A 12,188-nucleotide genomic window follows, 5' to 3' on the forward strand; every position below is an offset into this window, starting at 1 on the left:
TTCTCACTTTGAGTGATGCAATTCCCTTTTAGTAAATAGGCCTCTTCGAGATATGAATGAAGAAATGGCCTTTCAATTAAAAAAAAATCAAACCAGCAGGGGAAGACTCTCAGGGTTGCTAGCCAGAAGAGAAATAGTTACTGTTTACATTCACTCTGAGTCAGGAGGGCCCAAACACTAACAATTAAGTGGTGCTTGGGCAGGGACCTATTGCTGTCCAATCCATGAGATTCAGAGTGAATTGGGTTTAAGGCTTCATCTTTCAGAAAGAAATGTAGCCAATAAACCCCAAGCTGACCAGATAGCTTTCCACCAGCAATATTTACATTCCTTTGGGCAGAACAAGAGGAGAGGAGAGGAGAGCAGAGGAGAGGAGAGGAGACAGGAGGAGAGGAGAGTAGAGGGGAGGGAAGAGAAGGGGAGGGGAGGAGACGAGAGGAGCTACCCAACTGGCCAACCAAAACTGGTCAGGTAGTTACCCATTCAAGCAGCTCAGACTACTCACAATCTGTGGTTTGTCCTTCATTCTCAAAGAGAAAAATAGTTTATACAGTCCCTTAGAATGTGTCAAAATAACAAATGAATAATAAATAACATTACAAAATGATTCCTATGTTGAAATGAAACATTTTCCCAAGCTGAATATTTGGATGCTTTATTTCTCATTTGTAGATGAAACATTAACTTTTAATTTCACTTTTAACTTTTTCTTTACCTTGTCAATGCAATATTTCATTCTTACATTCTCTTACTTCTTAAGTTTTTCAAAGATAGATATTTCCTTCTTGGGAAAAAAGGCCATTTTGATTATCCTACCTAGTGCAACCTTGATTTTCATGTTTCTCAGACTATAAATAATAGGGTTTATGAATGGAGGCAATATTGTGTAAATCATTGAAATTAGAAGATTCTGGATGGGTGAAGTGTCTGATACAGGACCCAAGAGTGTGACCATGCCAGCAAGAATGAATAAGATGAGGATAATCAATTGTGGTGAACAGGTAGACAAGGCTTTGTAGCATCCTTCCACAGAGGGCATTCTAAATACGGTGGAGAAGATATAAGTATAGGATATAATTAGAAATCCAAAGCAGAATAAAGCTAAAGTTGAACCAATGGCAAGGAGTACCTACTCAGTATCATGAACCTCAGAAGATGAGACCTTCAATATATGAGGGATGTCACAAAAAAACTGTTGGATCATATTGGATCCTGAGAAAGGCAAATGGAACATGTTCCCTGTATGCATAGCTGAATAGAGGAGCCCACTAACCCATGAAACAATTGCCACCCAAAGACAGCGGAGTGGGGTCATGGTGACACCATAGTGCAATGGGTGGCAGATGGCCACAAAGCGGTCATAGGACATAGCCACAAGCAAAGCAAATTCTGTTGTAGCAAAGAAAATAAAAAAGAAAATCTGAGAAGCACAGCCATGAAGAGAAATGGACTGATTGCCTGTCAGGGAATTCACAATGAATTTGGGAAGAGTGACTGAGATGCAGCCAAGATCCAACAGAGATAAATTGATCAGAAAAAAATACATTGGAGAATGAAGGTGTAGGTCAGTGACAATGGCAGCGATGGTGAGGAGATTCCCCATCAGAGATGAAATATATATCAACAGAAAAAGTACAGCATGTAAGACCTGGAGCTCTCGATTGCTGGAAAACTCCTTAAGGAAAAATTCCATGATGATCGTACAATTACTCATGTCTTCTGGGGTCCTAGAATTCATATGGAAACAACATGACTAGAGGATACCAAATCCTAAAAAGCAGAGAACAGAAGCACTTTATTACATAAAAAAATGTCATGAACATAAATTTATTCTTACTCATCATGTCAGAGAGGTAATCACAACATTCCAAAAGGCCATAATATGACCTACCATTCTACTGCAGCCACAATCTATTCATACATTGAAAATATCTATCCCATTGTACAACCTGAGCCTCCTTGTATTGACTTACTCAACAGGACCTCCACTCCTGACTTGCCCTATACACACACACACACACACACACACACACAAACACACCACTGCTATCCCTAGATTGGTTATCTTTTGAAAGATATCAGCATACCCCAATGCAAAATGCATCTATATACAAACATACAGATAGATCATAGTTGTTAGATAGATGAACAAATAGACCATCGATTGAATACTTTGTAGCAGATACACTGTGCTAACTAAAATTTTAGTTTTCAGTGAGACTTCAGGCACCTTGACACTGTCTATTCCAGGGGTGGAGAACCTACAGCCTCGAGGCCACACATGATCTTCTAGGTCCTTGGCTGTGGCCTTTTGACTGAATACAAGTTCTACAGAACAAATTCATTTCTTAAAGGGATTTGTTCTGTGGAGTCTGGATTCAGTCAAAGGGCCACACTTGAGAACTTAGAAGGTCATATGTCTCCTCAAGACTGCAGGTTTCCCACCTCATTCTATTCCATGCACACATGCCTTTCCATTCTCCAGGACATCAGAGCTCTTGCGTCTATTTCAGACTCTGGAAAGGTAGGACCTATCTAAAACCTCTACCACAGGGGTGGGGAACCTGTGTCCCTGAGGCCACATGTAGCCTTCTAGGTCCTTCGGTGGCACCTTTTGACTGAGTCCAAGTGTTACAGAATAAATACTTTTATTAACAGGATTTGTTCTGTGAATTTTGGATTCAGCCAAAGGGCAACAATTGATGACCTTGAGGCCACACATTGCCCACCCCTGCTACTGAATGGTCAGAAGTTCTTTAATAAACAAGTGAAGAATTGCTGAGGCCCTGTAGGACATGAATTTCTGACTATTTGGAGGGATCTACTAAATCAAATTATAGTATTAGAAACTCAGAGCTGCTTGGGATTTTAGAGTTCATATTCCCAGCTCTTTTAATTACAGAGGCCACCTAGGGAGACACAGGATTTTCTTGGGTAGTGCAGGCAGTGTGCAGCAAAGCCAGTTTGTAATCTCAGACCTTCAGAATCCAAATGTAGCATTCTTTCCTTTGGATCTACTCAAAAGCATAGACATAATTAATTGCTTTAAATCCTTTAATTTTTCCTTGAAAATAATTAGAATAGGAAATACTGGCTTCAAAAAAAGCAAACATAAATCTTTGAAAATTTCAAGGAGCTGTATTCTTATGAATTATTGTCATTATCACTTGTTGTAGTAATAAAAAATTCCTCACTGCCTAAAAGTGGCTTTGATAGCATATCTCATTGTCCTCTGCAGTCCATTGACAATCTCCAAGGATTTGCTGTAAAGACTTTTGCTTCCAGTAGATTTCCAGTCTTCCTTCCTCAAATCTATGTTCATCACCCTGACATTATTACTATAAGTAATCAATTCAGATGTATTCATTCCTGTAAGTTACACTAATCACCATATGTATATTCAGAGATACTGCTGGGACAGTCTTTTTTTTTCCTGTCTTACTTTAATAACTTGGATCATTTAGTTTAAGTTTTCACTATTTTTGGAGTGTGCAATTTTTCATGACATGAGAGATGTGTGTTCAAGCCAAAGAATGAAAAGTCCAAGGCATTCAAAAGAATGAGAACATCTGATTATCCCTTGTCATTTACATTGGAAATCATTATCTTGCTCTTAAAGTGCATATAAGCATATGTGTGGGGGTATATATGTGTATGTATGTATATAAGCATTATGTGTGTATGTATGTATTTGATACAGTATATGCATTCTTTAATATTAATATTTAATGAGATGTGTGATTTTATCAAAGTAGGAATACAGCAGTGCAGAAAATCTCTCCTGCAACTTCAGTGATACCAACAAATAAGAGTCTTAGTGGACTCAAGTCCTGGAGAGTTAAGTGATTTGGCTAGAGGCACAAAAAAACAGTTTCTCTCACAGTCTGGATTTGAATTTAGGTCTTTTTTCCTGCAAGGTAATTTTTCTAGATACTGTCATGCTGCCTGTTAAATAATAATGATAGTGATTATATTATTATAATGAGAATATTTATGACAGCAATTATTTTATGAGCACAAAACATGTTCATAATAAGTTAAACTTTCTCCAAAGTAATTCATTTCACTGGGTACTTACTCACAATCTTGAGAGAGGGGGAGAGCAAAACTTATTCCACTTTGCTAAAAATTTGTACAGTTCATCCCAATCTGCACTATCTGAAGTTACCAGAGCTAGAGGTGGTGTCTGTAGGATAGAACAATAATAATAACTAAAATATACCTGACACTGTTTTGTGAAATATTTTACAAATATCATGTTCATGGCTCAAACAAACTCTGTGAGATGCTGCAGGTATCATGCCCATACTGTGGATGAGAAATTGAAGCTCAGAGAGGCTAAATGACCAGTCATCAGTTACATAGCTTCTATATCCTAGAGGAAGGATTTAAGCTGCAGTTTTCCTTAATTCAAGTTTGTCATACAACAATGACTCTCTAAAGAGTAATGCCACATGCAGAGATCAAACCCAAGACTTCTAACACCCACTTTATTAACTAAGCAAATTGGTCATTCAGAATTCGAATATCAGACAAAACAATACCTGAGTGAAGACTTGTGGCATTTCTCCTTTCTGAGTCTGTATTGATTTTTTTTTCTTCTGAATCTCAGGTGCTACACATCATCCAAAGATTCTCTATTTTTACTAAATTGGTTCAAAGGGCAAAGGGAGCTGAAAGTATGCCATCTGAAGCTACTAGATTTGCTGAAATATTGGATGCACAATAAGTGAGTGGATATATACTGTCCAATGACCTTTGGAAATATGCCTCCTGAAGTCCCAAGAGGAGCCAAGGTTATAATCTCATCCTTATTAGCCACACATTCTCTGACCTTTCCCTTGAGTATAATTAGTTCAGGTAGAGGTCCTTTCGTTAATGACATTGAGAAAGGAGTTCACCCTTTAAACTTATATGGTCGATTAGGACTTCCATGGTCCATGAGTATCTTCCATGTAGCCTTCAATATTGTCCAAAATGCAAGTCTATTTAACCTAGATTCTTTTAAAGGTACTTTAGAGAAGAGACTTTGATCTTCGTGAATAAAAATACTAAGTGTACATCGATATGCATGTCTGTCTGTCTGTCACCTCCATATGGATATATATATGAATAAATATCTCTTTGTGTATACACACATAAAATATTTATTTAATATGCATAAAAATGTATGGACTTTTGGGGGTCAAATATCTACTAGCATTTCTTTAGTATCTGTCATCTGGCATACACATACATATACACAGATGCATGCACACAGACAGATACTAATGAAATAATAGCAGTTTATTTTTGGTCAAAACATATTATATATATGTATATATATTATGCATGTGTATATATGCATGTGTGTATATATATGTATATTATATGTATATACACATATAAACACAAATACATAAATGTACTAATAGAAAGAAAGTAGGTATATGGCAGGGGGGGATTGCCATAATTTTTTCTCCATGTGAAAGGAGTATTTTTTTTGATGGATCCTTCTGTCAAATTTATTATATAGGGAAATAACATGGTCAAATCCATGCTTTGAGAAGACCAATATGATAGTTCAGCAAAGGGTGGACTGGAATGGGGATAAACAAGGCACAGAAAACAACCATAAGAATAAGTGAATGGGATTGTTGTTTTTTAAGTCAGAAACAGGGTCACTGCTGTCAAGCAGCAGACAGTCAATTGGATTTGGGAAACTGCAAAAATGTACTTTTAAGGTACATGCACTCACAATGTATATGCTAATATATGTGTGTATATACATAAATTAGGAATACATGCTATATATGCATATACACATATACATTCACATACATATGCCATGTACATATGGCCATGTATGTTCCAAATTTATATACATATACACATATATAGGCATGTGCATTGTCTGTATAGAGGTTACATGTGCTTTTTAAAAATTATTTACCAAATGCAATAGAATGCTTGAGTTAAAAATACACTCATATATATGTACATGTGTGTTATATACGTATGTATACATACATGCATTTATATAACATGATTATAACAGTAATAAAACAACATACATGACTATCTATATGTAAAGGTGTGTTTCTGTACATAGACACACAAATACACACACACACACACACACACACATACACATACATCACATAAATTTGCCCCTTCAACAAGGTTTCCTAAGTTTAACTTCCTAATTGGTAGTGAGGAACATTGTCAGAGCTCCTGAATTAACAGGATTAGCAATGTTCTAGACCTTGGATTTGCTCCCAGAAGCCTGACAGTATTAGTAGTAGCCAATTCCTGGAGACTCAGCCAGGGAATGTGAATGGATATTGGGAAAAGGTGCCAAGAGGGGTTCTGTACACTTGCATTTATATTACTTCATATAAATATATACATAGATAAATACCTAGATCCAGATCTAGAATAATAATTATGGCTTCTTTAATAGAATCAAAGTTTGATCAAAATTATTTCACTGATATAGGGAAAATCTGTTTAGGAGATGAAGTAATCTCCCATTTTCATTGCAGACTCCACCTGCTTTGCCATTTTTAGTCTTAGAGAGCTGCCTAGAGCACTTAGAGGCTCAATCACCTGCCTGGCATCATATGATCAACACATGGAAGAGTCAAGACTTGAAGCCAAGGTCTCCTCTTTGAAAGGCCTACTCTTGAACAGTAATACTACACCGTATTTCCTTCTCTCTGTTTCTATCTCTTGGTCTCTCCGTGTGTATTTCTCTCACTTTCTCCTGCATTTCTATCTTTCTATGTTACTATCTAGATTTCCATTAATTTCTTTATTTCACATGCTGCTGCATATATATATATGCATGTATGTATCTATATAAAAATATCATACTTACTTGAATGCATGTCTTCATATACACTTGAATTGAAATAGATATATTGGCAGTTTGTTGGAGCTCTAGATATAGAAAGATGCATCTAATGAATTGGTTAAAAATGTATTTAAAATTTTTCTGTCAACATTAATTACTAAGTTCAGCCTATAATTCCCTATCCCTGCTTTGTCCTCCCTTGACTGAGTACTGAGAATTTTTTTTCATAAAGGATATTTGACAGAATCATTTTTCATCAAGTACTGATTTTTGGAGCATAAATACAAAATTCTGTTTAGGTATTTTTATTGCTATTAATTGAACTTTAAATATTTTGCAAATCATAAGGACATTGGCCGATGCCAGGAATTTTTATTTGTAATTCATTTTCCATTTGGTTTCTCTATCTCAGACCGGGTTGTATTTATCTCCATTTCTTTTTATTATTTACTTGGTTGTTTTGATATCTGACAGGCAGTGACCTCCTTATTGAAAGAGAAACAAATTGCCCAATTCTCCATAGACTTGCTCAGTCTTCTTTATGAGATGGTTTCTGGTGAAAAAAACATGGTGGCTGCTAAGAAGATGACGAGTAAGCGAAGTATGGTTAAAACTCCTCTTTTATTACAGACTGTTGACTTTTTCGATCTGTCCCCACCCCCATCCCCCATGCTGGCTTAAGTCAAGTCAAATCCTTGGACAAAAGAATTTGAGGGAGATGCTTATTCTTCAGAAAGGAGTCCGGAGTCTTACAGGGGCAGAGCCAAAATGCTGGAGTAGAGAAAGCACTCAGCTGAGCCTTCCCAATATTCCTCTCCAAACAGTTTTAAAATAATGCCTCAAATCAAATCCTGGAGTGGCAGAGCCAACACAAGGTCACAATGAGACATTCTTCTAGGTCAAGACAACTTTGGAGTTTGGAAAGAGATACCTATGATATGGGGGTAGAAGCTGATCCAGAGACCACATGGTTGAAACACAAGTGGTAAGACTAGGTGGTGATGACAGAAGTAGCAACAGCTTTGTGAACTCCTAAGTCAGAGATGTCAAGGGGGCTGGCAACTGAAAGAGACTTTAGGGGTCTGCTGTGCTAGCACTGGATGTAGGAACAGACACTCTTTGTCATCTCCATTGAATATAACCTCTTATGGGTCATAGGTCAAGGGCAGGAAGAAGCTTTTCTTTCAACAGGGAGTGGAAGCCCTAAGGGGTAGTATCACTTCCAGTCCCAAGGGATCAGTGGCCCTTCCTGGATAAAGACTAGAGTGTTAGCCAGAGGAGCAATGACCATACCACTCCCCAGATGACACCACCTGGAAGGACCAAAAACTTCCAAATGCCCAGAATTTGCTCTGAAAACATTTATATGCTGTTAAAATTCTTCCTTCTATAAGTTCCTTACCCAGATGACATCTGGTCTTTGAATGTTCTCATTCTATAATACATTAGAGTTCCATTGATCAGTCAATGTCAAACTATTATAGGTACCTAGATAGGTCCATCCTGACAGCTCTTGTTCCATAACCCAACACAGAGGAGGTACTCCATAAAAGTATCATGACTGACTGAGCTTCTGAGAGCTCTGCTATCTTTTGCCTCATTATAACATTCAGAAGTCACTCTGGAACATTGAAGACAGGTTTCCTCGAATTTCTTGGTGGTGCCTAATTTAAAGGAAACTGATTTTGAAATGTAGGCTTAAGCACTGAGAGAATTTGGGTTAGTATAGATAAAATGTTATGATTACAATGATGACTGAAAAGCAAAAAAATAAAAATAAAACCAAAAACAAACAAAATAATCAAACCAAAACAAAATATAATAATGTAGTAACCATATGGTAACCATAAAAATTGTAAACATTCTCAATTGAGTTCTCCATTAATGACTCAAAATCTCTATCCTAATGTGGAATGAAAATGATGTCCAGCAAAAATGATGATGTCCACAGACACAGCAGATGGAAATTTAAATATGAGAAAATAATAACTTGAAGGGAGTGATGATAATTATGATGATGCTTGTTTTTTCAATGTCAATAATTTATTAAGATAGGAAACCAGAAGAAAAATTATCTGTTTCCTTAGACAACACCTTGTTAGAACTCAATTGAGAACAGGAATATTTCACAGAACATAATTAATAGAACTATAAGTTGTCAGAGTTTATAGGAAGCATGAGGATCTTCTGGGGCAATCACTAAACTTCAGAGGTGATATAATCAAAAAGCAATATTTCCTCAAGGTCCGTAAACAATTAGTGGCTAAATTGGTATTAAAATGAACTCAGTGGTCAACTAGTCCACTACTGGCCTAGATATAAATAGATGAATCCAATGTTGTATGTCACACATTCTATAGAAAGACAATATTAATGGAAAGAAAGTATATCAACAAATTAAGCAAATATTAATTAATGATTTCCTATGTGAAAGATACAGTGCTTCATTCGGGGTTTATAAAACTAAACATGAAAAATATTCCATGCCTTCAGGGAGACCACCTTTCCCTTGGGGATTCAATTTATAATCAAGAAAAAAGATATAAGAGGGTGCAGAGCCAAGATGGCAGCTGGAAAGCAGGGACTAGCATGAGCTCCCTGCCGAGTCCCTCCAAAAACCTGTAAAAAATGGCTCTGAACCAATTCTAGAAATGCAGAACCCACAAAATGGCCGAGGGAAGCGGGGTTCCAGCCCAGGACAGCCTGGATGGTCTCTGGATGAGGTCTATCAAACACAGAACTGGGAGCTGGGAGCTGGGAGTGGAGCTGAGTGGAGCAGAGCCCAGCATGAGCGCCAAGGACCAACCAGACCAGGAGCCAGGCGGAGCGGGCCCTAGCATCCTGAATCAGTGAGCTGCAGCAGTTACCAGACTTCTCAACCCACAAACACCAAAGACAGCAGAGAAGGTTAGTGGGAAAAGCTGCGGGAGTGGAAGGAGTTCTTGTTCCGTGGAGGTGGGGCAGCTGCAGCTGCAGTTGCTTCCGACCCCAGGGCCACCTGGTGGGAGGAATTAAGCGGCAGATCAGATCAGGAGTGCACAGCCTGCTGAAGATCTAAGCCCAGTCCAGGTTGGGGGTTCTTGGGGAAGGAGGAGTGCTGGTGTGGCAGAGCTGTCACATCCCCCCAAGCTTGGAACATAGAACTCTTTAGTCTACAAGCAGTCATACCCTGCCGAAAAACACAAGGGTCAAGTTAGTTGGTTGGGAATATGGCCAGGCAGTGAAAACACACCCAGATTCAGTCTCAGACTTTGGATTCTTTCTTTGGTGACAAAGAAGATCAAAACATGCAGACAGAAGAAATTAACAAAGTCAAAGAGCCTACAACAAAAGCCTCCAAGAAAAATATGAACTGGTCCCAGGCTATGGAAGAGCTCAAAAAGGATTTGGAAAAGCAAGTTAGAGAAGTAGAGGAAAAATTCGGAAGAGAAATGAGAAGGATGCGAGAAAACCACGAAAAACAAGTCAATGACTTGCTAAAGGTGAACCAAAAAAATACTGAAAAATACACTGAAGAAAATAACACCTTAAAAAATAGACTAACTCGAATGGCAAAAGAGCTCCAAAAAGCCAATGAGGAGAAGAATGCCTTGAAAGGCAAAATTAGCCAAATGGAAAAGGAGGTGCAACAAACCACTGAAGAAAATACCACCTTAAAAATTAGATTGGAGCAAGTGGAAGCTAGTGACAATATGAGAAATCAAGATATTATAAAATAGAACCAAAGAATGAAAAAAATGGAAGACAATATGAAATATCACATGGGAAAAACTACTGACCTGGAAATCAGATCCAGGAGAAATAATTTAAAAATTATTGGACTACCTGAAAGCCATGATCATAAAAAGAGCCTAAATACCATCTTTCAAGAAATTATCAAGGAGAGCTGCCCTGATATTCTAGAGCCACAGGGAAAAATAGAAATTGAAATAATCCACAGATTGCCTCCTCAAATAGATCCTAAAAAGAAATCTCCTAGGATTATTATCGCCAAATTCCAGAGCTCCCAGATCAAGGAGAAAATACTGCAAGCAGCCAGAAAGAAACAATTTGAGTATTGTGGAAACATAATCAGAATAATACAAGATCTGGCAGCTTCTACATTAAGAGATAGAAGGGCTTGGAATATGATATTCCGGAGGTCAATGGAGCTAGGATTAAAACCTAGAATCACCTACCCAGCAAAAGTGAATATCATGCTCCGAGGCAAAATATGGATTTTCAATAAAATAGAGGACTTTCAAGCTTTCTCAGTGAAAAGACCAGAGCTGAATAGAAAATTTGACTTTCAAACACAAGAATCAAGAGAAGCATGAAAAGGTAATCAAGAAAAAGAAATTGCAAGGGACTTACTAAAGTTGAACTGTTTTGTTTACATTCCTACATGGAAAGATGATGGGTATGATTCATGAGACCTCAGTATTAGGGTAGCTGGAGGGAATATGCATATGCATATTGTATATATATATATGTTTATGTGTGTGTATATATATATATAAGTGAATGTGTATGTCTGTATATATGTATGCGGGGAGAGAGAGAGAGAGAGAGAGAGAGAGAGAGAGAGAGAGAGAGACAGAGAGAGAGAGAAAGGGCACAGGGTGAGATGGAGATGAAGGGAAGATATCTAAAACAAATAAAATCAAAATAATGGATGAGAGAGGAATATATTGAGAGAGGTTGATAGGGAGAGATATAATGGGGTGGATTATCTTGCATAAAGGTGGCAAGAGGAAGCAGTTCTGTGGGAGGAGGGGAGAGGGCATGTGAGGGGGGAAGGAGTGAATCTTGCTCTCATCAGATTGGGCCTGAGGAGGGAATACCATACATACTCAATTGGGTATCTTACCCCACAGAAAAGAAGAGGGAAGAAGATAAAAAGGGGGGATGATGGAGGGGAAGGCAGATGGGGGTGGAGGTAACCAAAAAGAAACACTTTGTAGAGGGGACAGGGTCAAGGGAGAAAATTCAATAAACGGGGATGGGTTGGGAAGGAGAAAAATATAGTTAGTCTTTCACAACATGAGTATTGTGGAAGGGTTATACATAATGTTACACATGTGGCCTATGTTGAATTGCTTGACTTCTTAGGGAGGGTGGGAGGGAAGGGAAGATGGGAGAGAATTTGGAACTCCAAGTTTTAAATACACATGTTCAAAAACAAACAAAAAAAAGTTTTTGCATGCAACTAGAAAATAAGATACACAGGCAATGGGGCATAGAAATTTATCTTGCCCTACAAGAAAGGGAGACAAAAGGGGATGAGTGAGGAGTGGGGTGACAGAAGGGAGGGCTGACTGGGGAACAGGGCAGCCAGAATATACACCATCTTGGAGTGGGGGGATGGTAGAAA

General features: G+C 38.0%; 1 protein-coding gene and 1 pseudogene across 1 annotated transcript in view; both read right to left on the reverse strand.

Annotated features, from left to right (window-relative positions):
* Positions 1-864: 864 nt before the first annotated feature.
* LOC118855099 lies at positions 865-1,714 on the reverse strand (annotated as a pseudogene).
* Positions 1,715-1,734: 20 nt separating this feature from the next.
* The window catches only part of LOC118855100 (olfactory receptor 14I1-like), a 30,767-nt gene continuing 20,313 nt past the window's right edge, over positions 1,735-12,188 (reverse strand). Inside the window, exon 3 of the mRNA XM_036765217.1 lies at positions 1,735-1,770. Coding sequence (XP_036621112.1) covers positions 1,735-1,770 — 36 coding nt within the window. The remainder of the gene's footprint in view (positions 1,771-12,188) is intronic.

The sequence above is a fragment of the Trichosurus vulpecula genome, chromosome 6 (assembly GCF_011100635.1).
Source record: "Trichosurus vulpecula isolate mTriVul1 chromosome 6, mTriVul1.pri, whole genome shotgun sequence".
Lineage (NCBI taxonomy): Eukaryota > Metazoa > Chordata > Mammalia > Diprotodontia > Phalangeridae > Trichosurus > Trichosurus vulpecula.